The 17,259-nt window shown below is 33.1% G+C and overlaps 1 protein-coding gene across 21 annotated transcripts in view; it reads left to right on the top strand.

Moving 5' to 3' along the window:
• OXR1 (oxidation resistance 1) overlaps positions 1-17,259 on the top strand; it is a 154,763-nt gene that overhangs the window by 134,589 nt on the left and 2,915 nt on the right. For 7 of the 21 annotated variants that reach the window (XM_082720048.1, XM_082720029.1, XM_082720045.1 and 4 more), the window contains 5 exons: positions 8,942-9,022; positions 10,897-11,022; positions 11,765-11,917; positions 14,382-14,477; positions 16,283-16,356. In XM_082720048.1, the coding sequence (XP_082576174.1) occupies positions 8,942-9,022; positions 10,897-11,022; positions 11,765-11,917; positions 14,382-14,477; positions 16,283-16,356 (530 nt within the window). Of the gene's footprint in view, positions 1-8,941; positions 9,023-10,896; positions 11,023-11,764; positions 12,047-12,264; positions 12,982-14,381; positions 14,478-16,282; positions 16,357-17,259 lie in introns of those variants that run through there. The other 14 variants (XM_082720040.1, XM_082720030.1, XM_082720032.1 and 11 more) reach the window with 4 other exon arrangements.

Raw genomic sequence — 17,259 nt, 5'->3', positions numbered from 1 at the left:
AAATTATGAACAGATTTATCAGAATAGCCAGTTAACAAAGCTTTTTTTTTTTTTTAAACCAAGAACTGTGGAGAGCATTCATGTATTTTTTAACTTGCAGTTCAAATAAGTGTTTATAATTAGTTTGCTAAGACTTTAATCTGGTAGGAAAAAAGGCAAAACAAAATGTGCATGTTTTGAATTTTATGGATCATTATAATGTGCATCAAAAACTTAACACATTCAACATTTCCTGTTTTTACTCTTACAGGAAGCTATTAAACGTAGTTTTATCAGATAGGAGTGCATGCTTCGCACTGGTCTTCAGCTCTGCCCATACGTGTAGTTTATATATTATTTCAGTTAACCTTCACAGTAACCTTGTAGAATCAGCATTACTCCCCATTTTAAAGATGAGGGAACAGGTATGAATGGTTACTGAACTAAGCTGTCATGGAGCACAGAGAGCATGACTGTCACATTCCTTACTTCACCAGGATGTATTGTTAAAAATGGGACAATACAGTGTGATATGTTTTGATGTGTGGACAAGTCACGTTCTGGTTTTCTAGCTGTTTTCCTTGTTTTAGAGTGGATACCCTAGTAGCTGTAAGGCAAGAAAAGCTTAAGAAAATAAGGTTTAAAAGGATAGCAGGTCTTGTTATGTAGATTGAGATTCCCTAATATGATTTTGCCTGAAAAGGGATTCTTCTGCTTTAAAACCAAAAAGAAAATGATTCTTATAGAATAACAAATATTTTGTAGCTTTTCACAATTCATCATATCTTTACTCAACTGATTAGTAGAATGGTATTTGTAGCCCTCATTGACAAACTGTCATATAGCTAGTATTAATATGACTATGAGTTTATGTAAACCAGGACAATTTTCTAAATGCTTATGTATATAGTGTCATATTCACCTTGTAGTAACTGTGTGTGTTAACCAGATGTAGATTATTTTCATTTTACAAATGAATTAAGGCTCAGAGACATTAACTAATAACTAAAATATGCTCTAAAATATATGGAATGAAGTTAAACCTTTGCCATTGAACTTCAGTGAGAACCATATTGATCAAGCATGCTTAACTTTCCTGTCTTTATTTTTTTAAGGCCAGGTTAGACTTTATTCTGACAACCTAAATTTTATAATTTCTAACCATTTATTTGAAGCTATTTATATATTTATTGTAACCATATGCCATATCCTGGTTCTTTAATATCTGTCAGTAGTAATTTGCTTGAGCATTATAAGCCCATTTTATAGTAAGAATTTAGGCTTAATCAGATTAAAGTCACAAATCATTAAATATAGCAGCATTGTTTTATCTCTGTCAATATTTCATTAGTCAACTTTTTTTTTTATATTTAGGCCCTTATGTGACAAGACAAATTTTTTTTTTGTACTTAGGCTTTCATGGATGAAAATAGGAGAAAAAAATCCTGTGATAAATTATTTACATCTCTGTAAGAAAAAGTCCATAAGAAGAGCTACTTTAAATGTAAAAATCTTCCAGTGACCTTGGCTCAAGATAATGATCATGTTAATGAGAAAAATAATTACTTCTAACACTGTATGCTAATAACACTATATTATTCTAAACACTTAACATTATTTAATCCTCATTGTGAGAACTGCTACTCTGATCTCCATTTTAAGAAATAAAAGGCAGTCATATTACAACAAATAAAGGGTCAGAGCTATGATTGAATCCACGCATTCTCACTTTAGCCTGTGCCCTTAAATTCTTTACTCTCTCTCAAAATCTTTACAGTATAGCCAGGGGAAGGGAACTAACATTTATTTTGTATATTTAATGTGTCAGTGTTTATTTTGATATATGGCTTATATATATTATCATTTATTCCTCATAAAGTGCTTAAAATATTATTTCTGTTTGAAAGACATAGAAATGGAGAGATTAAATGCAGTTGTTCAACTTCACAAAACTACTAAAAAGCAGAATTAAAAATAAGGCAGAGGTCTGCACCCAAACCCAGTATTCTTTCTGCTATACTGTGTTGCCTACCTGTAGTACCTATTCACAGGAAATTTATTAACTAGTATTTATATACATCTTACTGTATGTAAAACATCTGCTTTCTAGTCAGCAACCTAACTGAAAAGATATATGCATATATATTCAGTGTAGAATGTTTTTTTCTTTATTCATTTGACTTAGTAGTTGAAAAGTATATTTATTGCATATGCAAGTTAGGAGGCGTAATAATAAAGTGAGTTTCTATGATCCCACTACCCAACTAAAGAACTAGAGCATTATCAAAGCAGTTGTATCAGCCTGTATGTTCTTTCTCCGTGTCATTTCATGTTTTCCCCAAAATGGTAACCACTTCTCCAGATTTTGTGTTAATCCTTCCCCTGATTTTTTCTAAGTAATAGATTTTATTTTAGGAACAATTTTTTGGTTTATAGAAAAATTGAGTGCAAAGTATGGAGTTCCCTTATACCCCTCCCGCCACCAACACACAGTACTCCTGTTATTCACAGCTTGTATTGGTATGGTGTTACTTGTTATAATTTATGAACTAACATTGTACGTTATTGTCACCGAAAGTCCGTATTTTACCTTATGGTCTGTTCTTTCTGTTTCACATTCTGTGGAATGACATACCATTATTGGATGATACAGGATTGTTTCACTACCGTTTAAGTTCCCTGTGCTGCCTCCATTTATCCCTCTTGTAACCACTGATCATTTTCTTGTTTCTGTGGTTTTGCCTTTTCCAGAGTATCATACAGTTGCCATCATACAATATGTAGACTTTTCAGAATGGCTTTTTTCACTTAATAAGATACATGTAAACTTCCTCACCATCTTCTAATGGCTTGATTGCTCATTTATTTTTAGTACTGACTTAATACTCTGTTGTCTGGATATATCCTTTCACCTATTGAAAGACATCTTAGTTACTTCTAAGTTTTGACACTTGAAAGGCTGTTTTACATGAAGAATTTGTATGAAAATAAGTTTCCAAGTCATCTGGGTAAATATGAAGGAGCATGGTTGCCAGATTATGTAAGAGTATGTTTAGTTTTGTAACAATCTGCCAGACTTTTCCAAAGCAGCAATACCATTTTCCACTGTACCAACAGTAAATGAGAATTCCTGTTGCTCCACATACTCACCAGCATTGATGTTAGTTCTTTTGATTTTAGCCATTCTAAATAGGTATATAGTGGTATCCCATTATTTTAATTTATATGTATGATGAATGATGTTGAACATCTTTTCATGTTCTTCTTTGCCTTCTGTTTTATCTTCTTTGGTGAGGTGTCTGTTCAGATGTTTATTTAGTTCATGAGTTGGAAAATACTTCATCTGCCTCTATTTTCTGGAGGAAACTGTAGAGAATTAGCATAATTTCTTCCTTAAATGTTTGATAGAATTTATCAGTGAATCCAGATGCCAGCAATTATAATTTTCTTTGGGTTCATGCATTGTTGCTTTGCAGAGTCAATATATTAATAATGGTACAAATTGAAATCTGTTCAGTTTATCCATTTTTTTATTCTTATGTCTTTCGTAGCTTCCAACAAGTTTGCATAGCTTTCTATAGAGTATCTTGATGTTTCCTGGTAACTAATTCATTTTAGTTGGCTAGAACTGGGCCTCATATTTTTCTGTTTTGGAAGATAAGTAGTTACTAATTGAATTCCTTCATCAATATAGGCCTACTCAGTTGATCTATTTTGTTTTGTTTTGTTTTGTTTTGTTTTTTTCCTTGTGTGAGTTTGGTGGTTTGTTTCTTTTAAGGCATTGGTCCATTTCATCTAAGTTATCAAAGTTATAAGTATTGAGTCCTTTATAATATTGCTTTCTGGGTGCCTGGGTGACTCAGTTGGTTAAGCGGTTGCCTTCGGCTCAGGTCATGATCCTGGAGCCCCAGGATCGAGTCCCACATCAGGCTCCCTGCTTGGCAGGGAGTCTGCTTTTCCAGCTGACCTCTCTCCTCTCATGCTCGCTCTCTCTCAAATAAATAAATAAAATCTTTGTAATATTCCTTTCTTTTAATGTCCGTGGGACCAATAGTGATGGTCCCTTTTCATTTCTGACATAATTCATTTCTTTTTTCTCTTATTTTAATTAGCTTTGCTAGAGGCTTATCAGTTTATTGACCTTTTCAAAGAATTAGCTCTTTGTTTCATTGATTTTTCCCTGTATTTTGTTTTCAGTCTTATTGATATCTGTTATTTTTTTATCATTTATTTTCTTCTACTCCATATTTAATTTGTTCTTTTTCTAGTTTCCTAAGATGGAAGCTTAGATTATTGATCTTAGATCTTTCCTTTTCTTATATATGCATTCTATGCTATAAATTTAACTCTAATTCCTGTCTTCACTGCATCCCAAAATTTCAGTACTTTGGAATTTTTTTTTTTTTCATGAAGTTCAAAACATTTAAAATTTCTCCCAGGACTTTTTTTTACTGTGCATTAATTAGAAATGTGTTGTTGAAAAGTAGTTGGGGATTTCCCCACTGTTTTTCTGTTACAATTCCTAGTTAATTCTGTTGTGGTCTGAGAGCATACTTTTTATAATACCTATTTGTTCAGTTATGTTTTATGGACCAGAATGTGGTCTGTCTTAATGAATGTTCCATGTGAGTTTGAGAAGAATGTGTGTTCTGTTGTTGTTGGATGAGTAGACTATACATGTCAGATCCAGTTAATTGAGGTATTTTTCAGTTTGACTATGTTCTTACTGATTTTCTGCCTGCTGGATTTATAAATGACTGAGATAGGAACTTTGAAATATCCAACTGTAATAGTGGATTTATATATTTCAAGATTTTGTAACGAGTATTCTTTTTCTCTGGCATACAGTGGAGAAAATAAGATTATTCACTTTTTGAGATTCACTTCTTACATTTATTGTTCCAGAAAGCTTAAGAAGTATACACATAGTGTAATTGAGTGGTTTTGAGTGGTTAACGGGTTTCTTTTTGACTAAAAGAACAGGGAATATATCTGCCTTCTCATGAAAATCTGAGTCACCTACAAATACACTTAAGAGGAAGTAATTTTAAATAAAGATTTATTCAAATCAAAACTTTGATAATATGTTCTGGTTTTGATTCACTGTGGATCTCTATTTTTCCCTCTTTCTACTTTTTGGCTAATTTATGATTCTCTAATTGCTTCTTTTATACCATATTTTTTATAGTCCCATGAAGTATTATTTTGAAAGTAGTCGTTTAGGGAGAAAAAGGAGCAAAGTTTTAACATAATCCAGGTCTTATTTTATAATAAAGACATTGGTGTGTATGTATAGAACAGAAGTTTATGTGATTTCAAGGATGCTGTTGTATGCCTTTTTGTTAGCTCCTGCACTTAGATTTTCTCCTTATTAAACATACTTTGGGGTAACAAACTAAGTATAAATGGCATTGATTAGGTAATATTTGTCTTTCTACTCCATTTCCCTTTACTAAGAAACAAAAGTAAGAAATAAGTAAGGAATAAAAATGTCACATTCACAGCTATCTACCAGACTTTTCTTAGTCTGCTGGGAAATTGGGGGAAGGGAGATTTTAGGGTTTTTTTGTGGGGTAATCTTGGGGAAATACCGAACATCCTAGAAGGAGGACTATTAGACCATAGCATTGGTCTTTATGTCTAGGAGAAGAACATGTTCTTACTCATGGGACTGACAGAAACTATAAGTTTACTGTAGTTTTAGCTTTTGTTCTGTACTGGTTGTTGTTAGTCCCTTTGTAATAGAGATGGGTGGATTTGATACTGCCCCTACATTTGTATTCTGTGAAAATACATGCTTAGGGAAACACTTTATCTGTGTGAGAGTCCTTTGTCAGACTGAAAAGACTGGAGAGTAGCTCAGTTCTGTAGAGAGTGGGTCATAGTACTTAGTTCTACAGCGGGGGTTTGGCAGTATATGCAAACCACTTTATTCCTCAAGAAATGACTCTAGCAAGATAGTGAACATATATTTTTTAATTGAGGTTAGTTTCTTCAAACTCTGCATCTTTAATTGGTATAGGACATTTTGTAGAGATGTGTCCATTTTCTACTTAATATACTTCATCTTTTGGGTAATTAAATTCTGTACATGAAGTATGATTTACCAAAGGGATAAAAATTAATTTAAGACTAATTCAGTTCCATGGGGTGCCTGAGTGGCTCAGTGGGTTAAAGCCTCTGCCTTTGGCTCAGGTCATAATCCCAGGGTCCTGGGATCAAGCCCTGCATTGCAGAAGGCTCTCCACTTAGTGGGGAGCCTGCTTCCCTTCCTCTCTCTCTGCCTACTTGTGATTTCTGTCTGTCAAATAAATAAATAAAATCTTAAAAAAAAAAAAAAAAAGAAAAGACTAATTCAGTTCCATCATACATCCTAGGAATCTGTATGTTTTTATTCATTTATTTTGATATGACCTATGTTTCTCTACTCATTTGATTTCACACCCTTTTTCTTAATTCACAGACTCTTTTGACAGTCTCTTTTATCTTCATTCATTATAGCCTGAGGAAATATTAGGACTGAGGAAGTAATGAGTTTGTAAGTCCCAAAATACAACTTTTTACAAAAACAGTGTGAATGAGAAAAGGTAGATTTGTGACAGTAAAAAGAAACTATGACTTTACCAAATGTTATAAGCTTATACTTAGGATGGCAGTTCATGGTTCCCTCAGTGATACCTCCTACACAGTGATATTGATATGGTTAGCTTGTAAGTGATTCCTTTTGTGAGGGTAATTTAATTTTACTTCTAGCAAAGAAATGTGTTTAATATGGTAACAGAAGGAGCTTTAGTAGAAATAAGTATAAAATTAATGTAACCAGAAGGATAGAAGGAATGCAGAGGAGTAAATAAGTCATATAATTTGAAAACTCTTGGCTAGGAGACTTGATCAGATTGAACACCCTGGGGAAAGAAAAGAAAAATATAGCTGGCCATTTAATATTTTGTGGAGATTTCTTTTGTTGGTCATAGAAAAACAGGCTGTGATTTTTTTAAATTTTTAAGATCTAATTTCTCTTTCACCTTTATTGAAATTTTTTTTGTTCTTAATTGAAAGATCTTTAATATTTTTATCTAATCCTGAAATTTAAAATTAATTTCAGAAGAGTCATGGTATACAAGATAGTTGAGCTCTCAAAACTGAAGTATTTTACTATGGATAAATAAATAAATACTATCAATCAATCAAGAAGTAAGTAAATAGGGGCGCCTGGGTGGCTCAGTGGATTAAGCCGCTGCCTTCGGCTCAGGTCATGATCTCGGGGTCCTGGGATCGAGCCCCGCATCGGGCTCTTTGCTCAGCGGGAGCCTGCTTCTCTCTCTCTCTCTCTGCCTGCCTCTCCGCCTACTTGTGATCTTTCTCTCTGTCAAATAAATAAATAAAATCTTTAAAAAAAAAAAAGAAGTAAGTAAATAAGGAAGCTCTTCAGACGTTACCCTTTAGTCCTTAGAGTAATTTGTGAAAAATAATTAAGCAAAAATAACGCTAGCAATAATAGCTATCATTTACTATGTGCAGGACAGTATGTCCTGTATGTGTGCATTTTATTTCCTCATATTATTTCATTAAAAATTTTATTTTATATGTGGTCTTATTAATTCCATTGTTTTATGAAGAAATAAATAAAGAAGGGCCCCAACTCAGATACATCTGAACCTCTAGGGCTCTAGAGATCATAACCATTTTAGGTTTCTTTGTGAGTGGAATCAACCATCACCTTGCATGCATTGTCAATTTGTAAAAGTCAATATTATGAGAAAACATATCTATTCAGTTTTTTTTCCTTTTTACTATTCCCATGTCTTTCATAGCTTTCAGCAGGCTTATATAACTTGTCAGAGTTACCTCAGTGTATATGGGTGGTTCGTTTATTTTAGTTGGTTAGAAGAAGAGCCTTTTTAAAACCTAGGTTAGAAGTCAACTCTTTCCAAGCCAGTGGTTCAACTGTGTTGATCACAAGAGCAATCTGTCATATTTCAGGAGAGTCAGCACGTATTTATGGCACAACCAGAGTTCACTGTTCTATGGTTTCTGTTTTAGGAATTAGGTCATGATCTGAGAAAGTTGTAGCTATTGTGTCAACCTGAGGAAACTTGTGTGTTTTTGTGAACTTTTATAATAATGCGCCTCTTCATATATAACTTTCACCTGCATTATGCAAGAGACTGATCTAGGCACTTAAGAAGGTAAAGAACTTTTCTTAGGAATTCAGATTGTAGGAAAGCCATTAAGTCTTAGTCACAGATAACTATTAGAGTACCAATATAAAGAAATAATATAAAGATAAAAACTGAAAAGAGTCCTGTAGAAAGACTGAAGTATACATGCCTGAGAAGGTACTGTTGATTAGATACACTTTTGAAAATCTAATTTTTACTTTCTAGAGCTTATTTTTCTTACTACCTTGGGTTTTTAATGTACTTCATTTCTTATTCTTCCTCCTCCTTTTTCTGATACAGATCATATATCAAGGGTATGTTTCTTATCTTTGCCTAGAAGAAATCCTTCCAGCATTGCCTTTAAGATATAATGTTTGAGCTAAACTGATTTGGAGGGGAGAGTTGAAACTGCCTTTTCTTCGTAAAGTGCTTGCTGTTATGATTTTAGATGTTATCTTCGATTTTGTCTTTGATGTTAGCAAAGCATGATGTTTTCTGTAGTATTTCCTTTATAAATAGCAACTATAATTCTGTTTATTCAATCAAATTCTGTCTATATGAAGCAGTTCATAAACCTTATATTATGAACCAGTTGGATGTAGCAGTTTTAAACTCATTCATGTGTATTTCACTATAGCTTGATATTGGTATCCCCTGGATTTTCAGCATGGAGTGGGGAAAGAAACCCTGAATACAGTTCTCTTTCTCCATTTAAATTTCTCCATTTTTTTGTTTTGCTTTGTTCTGGCTCTTTTTCTCAACTGTCAGTGGAATTATTGTCTTCCTGTCTCCATATTCAGGTAGTGTCAGTGGCTGAGTATCACCGCAGGATCGATGCTCTAAATACTGAAGAACTACGCACACTCTGCAGACGTCTCCAGGTGCCCCATTCAGTAGTTTAAATCCCTCCAGAGATGAACACTCCCTGTTTTTAGTGTCTTCCGTCAGGGCAAATCTCATTTTTAAAGGATTTGTTTTGACTGTGGCACTAAAATAACCTATCAGAAAATTCCTTTCTGTTTTTAAAGAGTCCAGTTTTGCCTTGAAGAGCTCTAGGACTATCTTTTCTGTCATCTTTTCATTTTAAAAATATTCAGAGGAATTTTCTGTCACTGTCGAACTATTCTCAGTATTGTGTGTTTCTTAGAGCAATGAGAAGTGTTCATTTAATTTTAAAATTGGAAGAATGTTTTAGGTTTGAGTTTGAATCTTTACTAAATAAAATCTGAAAGATGAAGTACTATCAGACAATTGAAAACCTTTTAATGAATAACAAGACTTAAATATTTTCTCTTCTTTAAGGTTATTTCAGTTGTATCAACCTCACATCAAATATTTTAATGAGATAAATTGTTTTTGTTTTTGAGGTATTCCTGGTTGGTATTAGAAATACTTGAGAATAATATCCTAGACATCAGAACTAGATAAATTATTTAAAATTCCATGAAATAATCTTTGTGATTTTTTTTTTAAGAAACAAAGTGATACAATTGAACTCAATTTTCAGTTTTGTGTATTGTGTGCTTTCCTCTTCTTAATGAGATGATGTTTTCATGGCTGTGCTAGAACTACTGAATTTTTTCTTTTCTTTTAATGCTTCTCATGCTGCCTTGGATTTTTTTTTTTTTTTTTTGACCTTTCACATCATCAGAATAAGGGTAAAACATGCTGATGATGTGAAGGAATTAATATAGTTTAACTTCTCATCAAAAAACAATACAGTTCTAGAACATGTATTGGTTGAAAATATATGCTGTTTAGGTTTGGTAAGAAATCTGTTAAAGGAACAAAATAATTTAGCAAGATTTCATTCTTAATGGAATCAGTTGCTGTACATTGCTACATTTTAGTTATCTGCTCCAATAGAGTTCTATTTTCCGACTTAAAAGTTACATCAATAATAGTTATGTTTTATATCTTTTATTTCCCAATGTTACTGCATTTTATATATTAAAATAAAAGTAATAATGGTACTTTATAAAATAATTAATAATAAAATATGAACAAGTTTCAACAGAATAGATTGTATCCAAGTTTGTTTTGAGGTAATTGACATTATCATTTTAAGAATATCGTTTTAGGATCATATCCATCCTGCGAAAGCATATATTCTTTTTTAATGCGTCACATTTATCTAATTTTTAAAATATAGATATGAAAAAATTGACCTTTAAATTTCTTGTGTGGTCCAACTCTATTTACAAAAAGTGTTTTGAAAGTAATAAGAAGGAAGTCATTTTCTAAGTAATGGTAATTTTTCAGTGAAGCAAATAAATCTATATATGCACACATACTGATGAAAAGCTATATTTCTTTGGATCATTCTTTAAAATTTTGGCACCCAGAAAGTTTTCTTAATTATTTCTGGCAAATTTTATGTTTACCATGAAAATAAAAAATCCCACATATTTTAAATAGCACTGATAAATAGCAAGCTAGCTGCTCACTTTTGCCCTTCAGCAGGAAAATTAAAGTTTGCATGTGACTTTTCCTTTCACACAGAAATAGGGGTGTTAATCATTATCTTTCCATCATATAGTGGTTGAGAAAAATGTCTGTTTATATTTAAAAAATCTTTTCCTACCTTGGATATACTACTGTTATTAGATGGACCATCTTTTGACTTCTAAAATCCTAAATTAAAGTTTTAGCCCACTCTTTTAAGGTACAAAGTTTTATTTCTCGCAAAAGGCAGATATTGTTTAATGTATGTTGCAGTTTTATATTAACCTGCTGCTGCTGTTTACTTCTTTAGATTACTACAAGAGAAGACCTAAATTCAAAGCAGATTGCTCCATTGAAAGCAGACCTGGAGTCTGAATCTTTTCGACCAAACCTAAGTGATCCCAGTGAACTCTTACTGCCAGATCAAATTGAAAAGGTATGACATACATATGTGCATTTCTGAGTGGATGTCCATAAGAGTAAAACAGCCTCTTTTCAGTTGTTTTCTAGCTAAAGAAGTAGGTTACTGCTATTAGTCTTCCTTTCCTGTGAATAAAAGTAAACAAAATATAGTAACTAGTGCAACAGAAGATGTTAGGAGCAGACATTAAAATAAAAAATAGCAATTTAGATGAGATCTTATAATAGCCAAAATTTTGATTTCTTACTGTGTAGTAGTTACTTGGTTTATGTGATTATGTCATGTGTTTTTTACAGGACCTATCAGAGTTGGATACTCTTATTGTGTGTATTTTATGAGTGAAAAAATTTAGGCATAGAGAAATTTAGTATCTTTCTCAAAGTCACACAGCTATAAAATGTTGAAGCTCAGTTTCTAGGGCCCATTATTTGAGAGTTTGTTAATAATCTAACAGTCCATTCAGTATTTTTGCTTAAATTAGCAGAGGGTAAAAACAATAAGTAAACCCTATTTCTTGTCTCTCTTCTAATCCGTGTCCTTACTTGGCATGTTCTTTTCTTTTCCTGGTGCACAATTACTGTTTCATTCTGAGAAGTATACAGTTATTCTTTATGCATCTCTATATCTTTGAGAATAATTTCTACTGTTATTTTGTAGCCCACATTTTATAAAATACCATTCCATTTCAGCTGACATTACTGTCTTGTATATTGACAGTAAGCTATCAAGTAAAATGTTAACATTTTATTTTTCAAAGCTTACCAAGCATCTTCCACCAAGAACAATTGGCTATCCATGGACTCTTGTTTATGGCACTGGGAAGCATGGCACAAGCTTGAAGACTCTTTATCGAACAATGACAGGTTTAGACACCCCAGTGCTGATGGTGATTAAAGACAGTGATGGGCAGGTATGAAAAATAACTAAATGGACACCTTACCCTTTAAGAGCTTACAGTTAAAAGAAACATGTAATGTATTTTTCATAAAAATTATTTCCATTAGTACATTTTTATTAAGTTTATCTGATAATTTTATTAGTACTTCTTTTTTTTTTTTTTTTTAAAGATTTTATTTATTTATTTGACAGAGAGAAATCACAAGTAGATGGAGAGGCAGGCAGAGAGAGAGAGAGGGAAGCAGGCTCCCTGCTGAGCAGAGAGCCCAATGCAGGGCTCGATCCCAGGACCCTGAGATCATGACCTGAGCCGAAGGCAGCGGCCTAACCCACTGAGCCACCCAGGCGCCCCTTTATTAGTACTTCTAATATAGAAGACATTTTTGAGTGCTACAGAGGATAGATAGGAGCATGAATCCTTTAAGGGATTATAGTCTGGTAAAATAGAATATTTAGGTATACTACTAGTATCTCCTGGAATAAGCCAAATATGCCAAATGTAGTGAGAACCTAGAGAGAGCATAAGGGGTGTTCATATCTATTTGGACAAGGTGAGAATGAAATTCATGGATAGGGTGAAAATTACAGAGTCTTAAAGCATAGTTTTGAAAGTTAAAGATAATTGTGTGAAGAAGATATCAAGAATAAAACCATAGGTAAACAGGAGAAATATTGGTATTGGTTTGGGTTCATTCCTGAAACATCTAATTCAGGTCACTTAGTTCAGATTGGAGAGTAATAACAGGATAAAATAGTAATATTAATTTAAAAAACAAAACACTACTACTCCTGACATCTTTATTGTGCTGTTCCTACATATTTGACTAATCATTGATGTGCATTATCTTATTTAATCATCAAAACCCTATGAGATTGATACTTTTATCATCACTGTTCTAAAGAAGAGTAACTATGACTCAAAGAATTTCATCAACTTTCCCAAAGTTATACACCCAATAAAAGGTAATTGCAGCACAAAAATGAAGAAACTGCTTACTACATGCCATAGCATAGATTCATGTCACCAATGTTATATTGAGTTGGAAATCAGACACTGAGGAGTAACTGTCTTACAAATGGATTTAAGGAAATTTCATAAACAGGCAAAACAAATCTATGGTATTCTGGCTTTTTAACTTCCCTGGGGAAGTGGAGGTGGTGATGCTGAGGAGGCACAGGGATAGCTTCTGAAGTGCTAATGATGTTCTGTTTCTTGTTCTAATTGAAGGTCAAATGAGACTGCTTTGTGATAATTCCACATTGAGCTGTGTGTTTGTATTTATATGAGATATGTATATATATATGCTTACACCTTTCAGTAAGAAAGTCTATTTTAAAAATATAAATACCGTAAAAGCAGATTATCAATAGATTATCAAAAATTAAGATTGTTAAAGTGACTATAGAAATCATCTATAAAACTCTCTACATTCCCATTTTACGATGTGGAAACTTAGACCCAGAGCATTGAAATACCTTGTCCCAGTTCCTTATTCACTTATTTTTTTTTTAGGTTATTTATGTTTTGTATCTTGTTCTGTGTAAAAGCATAGCATTACAGGTCCAAGCAATTTAGACCAAAAGCCTTCCCTCATTGAATTTATTGTCTAATGAAGACAAAAAGAGCATATATCATTTTAGTAGTAGAATGTTTACCTGTGCAGAAGGGTTTTTGCTTTCCTAAATCCTGTAATACCCCTGTAACTTGTTATCCTTATTGTATGTGTGTTGTGCATATACGTTCTCCTGAAATGTGATAATCACTTTAAAAAAAAAAAAGATTTTATTTATTTATTTATTTGACAGAGAGAGAGAGAGAGATCACAAGTAGGCAGAGAGGCAGGCAGGGGGGGCATGGAGCAGGCTCCCCACTGAGCAGAGAGCCCAATGTGGGACTCGATCCCAGGACCCTGGGATTATGACCTGAGCCGAAGGCAGAGGCTTTAACCCACTGAGCCACCCCAGGTGCCCAATAATCACTTTTTAAGACTGTTTAATTGTCATAATAAGCATCCTTTTTTAATTAAAAAAATTTTTTTTTAATTGAAGATTTATATTTATTTATTTGACAGAGAGACAGCAAGAGAGGGAGCACAAGCAGGGGGAGTGGGAGAGGGAGAAGCAGGCTTCCTGCTGAGTGGGGAGCCCAGTGTGGGGTTCAGTCCAGGACCCTGGGATAATGACCTGAGCCCCAGGCAGCCGCTTAATGACTGAGCCACCCATGCGCCCCAATAAGCATCCTTTTAGATTTCAAAACTAGGAAAAATTTTCCATTGAGAATGTGATAGGCTTTGTACTTGACAATAATGCAAATTTTATAATAGCCAATTATGTTTTCCTTTTTAAGTAGAAGTAGATAAAATTATATTACATTTCTGGTTGTTTTTACATCTTAACTTAAACCTAAATAGTGAGGTAATGCTTAATGAAGCAAATTAATAGTCATGTCATTGAGCATGCCTTTTTTTAATCCTTAGGTTTTTGGTGCATTAGCATCTGAGCCATTTAAAGTGAGTGATGGCTTTTATGGTACTGGAGAGACCTTTGTTTTTACGTTCTGTCCAGAGTTTGAGGTAAGGACAATTATTCCAAAATCCAGTTTATAAAGAGATAGATGGCATAATGAAAAGAACATGCACTTTGGAGTCATACACACTTGCATTTGACTCTTATCTTTTACTAACTGTAACTTAGCACTTTTTGACCATTTTGAGGTCCAGCTTTCCTATGGATAGAATGGGAACCGTAAAATGTAACAAGATTGTTTAAAAATTAAATGAGAATCATATATACAACACTTGACATAGTATCAGACATACATCATGGTCTCAGTAAGGAGTATACATCATTATTACTGTTCTGAATTGCCTTTGTGAAATTCTTAGGAACTTTCATTTACTAAGTTGCATGATGTAAGTATTGAAAACTTAAAAAATAAATCATTTGGGTTTAAATCAGTTAATTACCTGACTTCTTTTTCTTTATTATGGCTAGATTAACTGAAATTAACAAATTAACAAATCTTTCCATTGCCAGTAAGATCTAAAATGTAGAGATGTACATGAATTTCAATCAATATGTTGACTGTTTAAAACATTGCATGCAGTCGTAGCATCTTAGATACATTAAAGTTCACTGTGTCAAACCTTTCCTAAGAGTGAAATTATAATCTTGAAAAAGGAATCAGCACAGTTGGTTAAAAAAAGTAGTCTTTAAAAATAGTGTCTATGATGAGCAGAATAGGAAGGGTTTGATAATACACTAGATGTCTTGTGCTTCACTGGCTCAACAGATTAACCAGTGCTTTCTGTTCCCTCATAAAATATAACCGATGCCTGCAGCTAACTGGAAGTTTATAATTGTTACAGATTTTTTTTTTTTTTTAAGATTTATTTACTCATTTTAGAAAGTGTGAGCAGGGTGGGGGTGAGGGCAGGGGGAGAGAGAGGCAGAGCAGCAAACTCCCCACTAAGCATGAAGCCTGACGTGGGGCTGGATCTCACCACCTATGAGTTGATGATCTCAGCCAAAACCAGGAGGAGCCAGAGGCCAACTGACTGAACCACCCAGGTTCCCGTTACAGATTTTTTAAGTGTCAGTTGTGCTTATTCTTAAATCTTTCTATGCTATTTCTACAAGATAATGTTACAAATTACATGTTTTCTAACTATGAAAAAGCGAATGTTAAAGTTTATTTTATTGAAAAAAATTTTAAAAAGTTTATTTTATTGAAAAGTATAATGAATACTTAGGAAAAGGTGAGGTGCAGCACTAGAAATGGCTGTTTATTAGGTTTAAGTAAAATTCCCATGGAAGATTAGTAAAAAAGATATTTAAGAATATGAACATCTAGAAATTTTGCTCTTGGACTTCTTAAGTGTTTTTATGTCCTCATTGCTCTTTAAAAAAATTGAAACTAGAAACCATAAACATATGTAGTAGGCTTACCTAAGAATGATGATAGGCAAATCTGTATCCAAAGAAAATACCTTGGCCTTATATCAAAGTATTATCAAATTAGTGTACATTTATGTTTAATGATAAAAGTTAATGGCATCTGTATATTAATTTTTTAACTGATTTTCTGCTTCAACTTTTTTCACTAACCACCCAGTTCTTGACAAAGAAAAGAGAACTATGTATAAAAAGATAATAAGATTTGAGGAATTGGAAATGAAAGTTGTGTGCTTTCAAACTTAGTTATAAAACTACTGAAGCCCAAAAGCATCAGACCCTTGTACCCAGTCTTTTGTTCATACTGTACTATTCCTCTTACTGTCAATCTAGGCTTTGTTAAGTACTTGGGATTTAGGAGAACTAACTCTATATAGTAACTGTTTTCATCTACATATTTAAAGCTTCCTTTTTATTTATGTAGGTCTTTAAGTGGACAGGAGATAATATGTTTTTTATCAAAGGAGACATGGATTCACTAGCTTTTGGTGGTGGAGGGTAAGTCTCTTGAATATTTTACCATGAGGTGTTTAACAAAACTATTCATCTGTGTTATTTATAAAATCAGTTATTTTTGGAAAGTTTGGACATTAGAATATCTTAATTTGTATATTATGATTAAGAAAATACTTTTACAGGGAGGTGCTTACATGTAGTATGTGAAACTATTGATAAAATATTTGTTTATTCATTTTAAAATGCTGTTGATTCCCTTTTGATTAAAACCCATCTTTTAGAGTAGAGTGACTCCTTGATATTTGAAAGTGAAATACACTAATATCTTAGACCTTCTCAAATGTTTTAAAAAACACGATGCTATGTTGTTTCTCCCAGTGTATTAAAAAGATCCAATTGTTTCCTTTTTATTCTACCCTGGAGACTATTTGGATTGATACGTAGGAGAATAATAGGAATTTGTTTTCTTATTTACTTTGTTTTTAACAGTATGCTTCAGTCATTAATTTGATTCCCTTTACATAGCAAGCACTATGAGAACTTTTGTTTATTCTGGCACCCCAACTTTATTCAGTCTTTAAAAGACAGTGTTTGGAAGTAGTTTGCTCTACTTCTCCTAGCCTAGACTTTTCAAATAGTGCTTCTTAGCAAATGTTGACTCCTTCTTTTGGTATTTCTTTCCATCCTTCAGGATCAGATATAAAGTATGCTAAATAATTCCCAAACTTATAAAAGTACTATTTGTTTCCCACAGCTGAGGGTTTACAATAATTGATTTAGGCTGCAGAATTTTGTTAGTATGCGAGAATATTCATTATCCTGAGTGATTCTAACAAATTTCTCTTAAGCTTTTCTATAGGTAGGTGTTTGGAAGACATGATTTCAGTGATTAAAAAATTACCATGGTTATTATAGCTTTCTCTGAGGGACCTAACCAGATAACTA

This window comes from Mustela nivalis, assembly GCF_964662115.1.
Source record: "Mustela nivalis genome assembly, chromosome: 2".
Lineage (NCBI taxonomy): Eukaryota > Metazoa > Chordata > Mammalia > Carnivora > Mustelidae > Mustela > Mustela nivalis.
The sequence above is the reverse complement of the archived record's forward strand: the minus strand, read 5'-3'. Positions and strand labels throughout refer to the sequence as shown.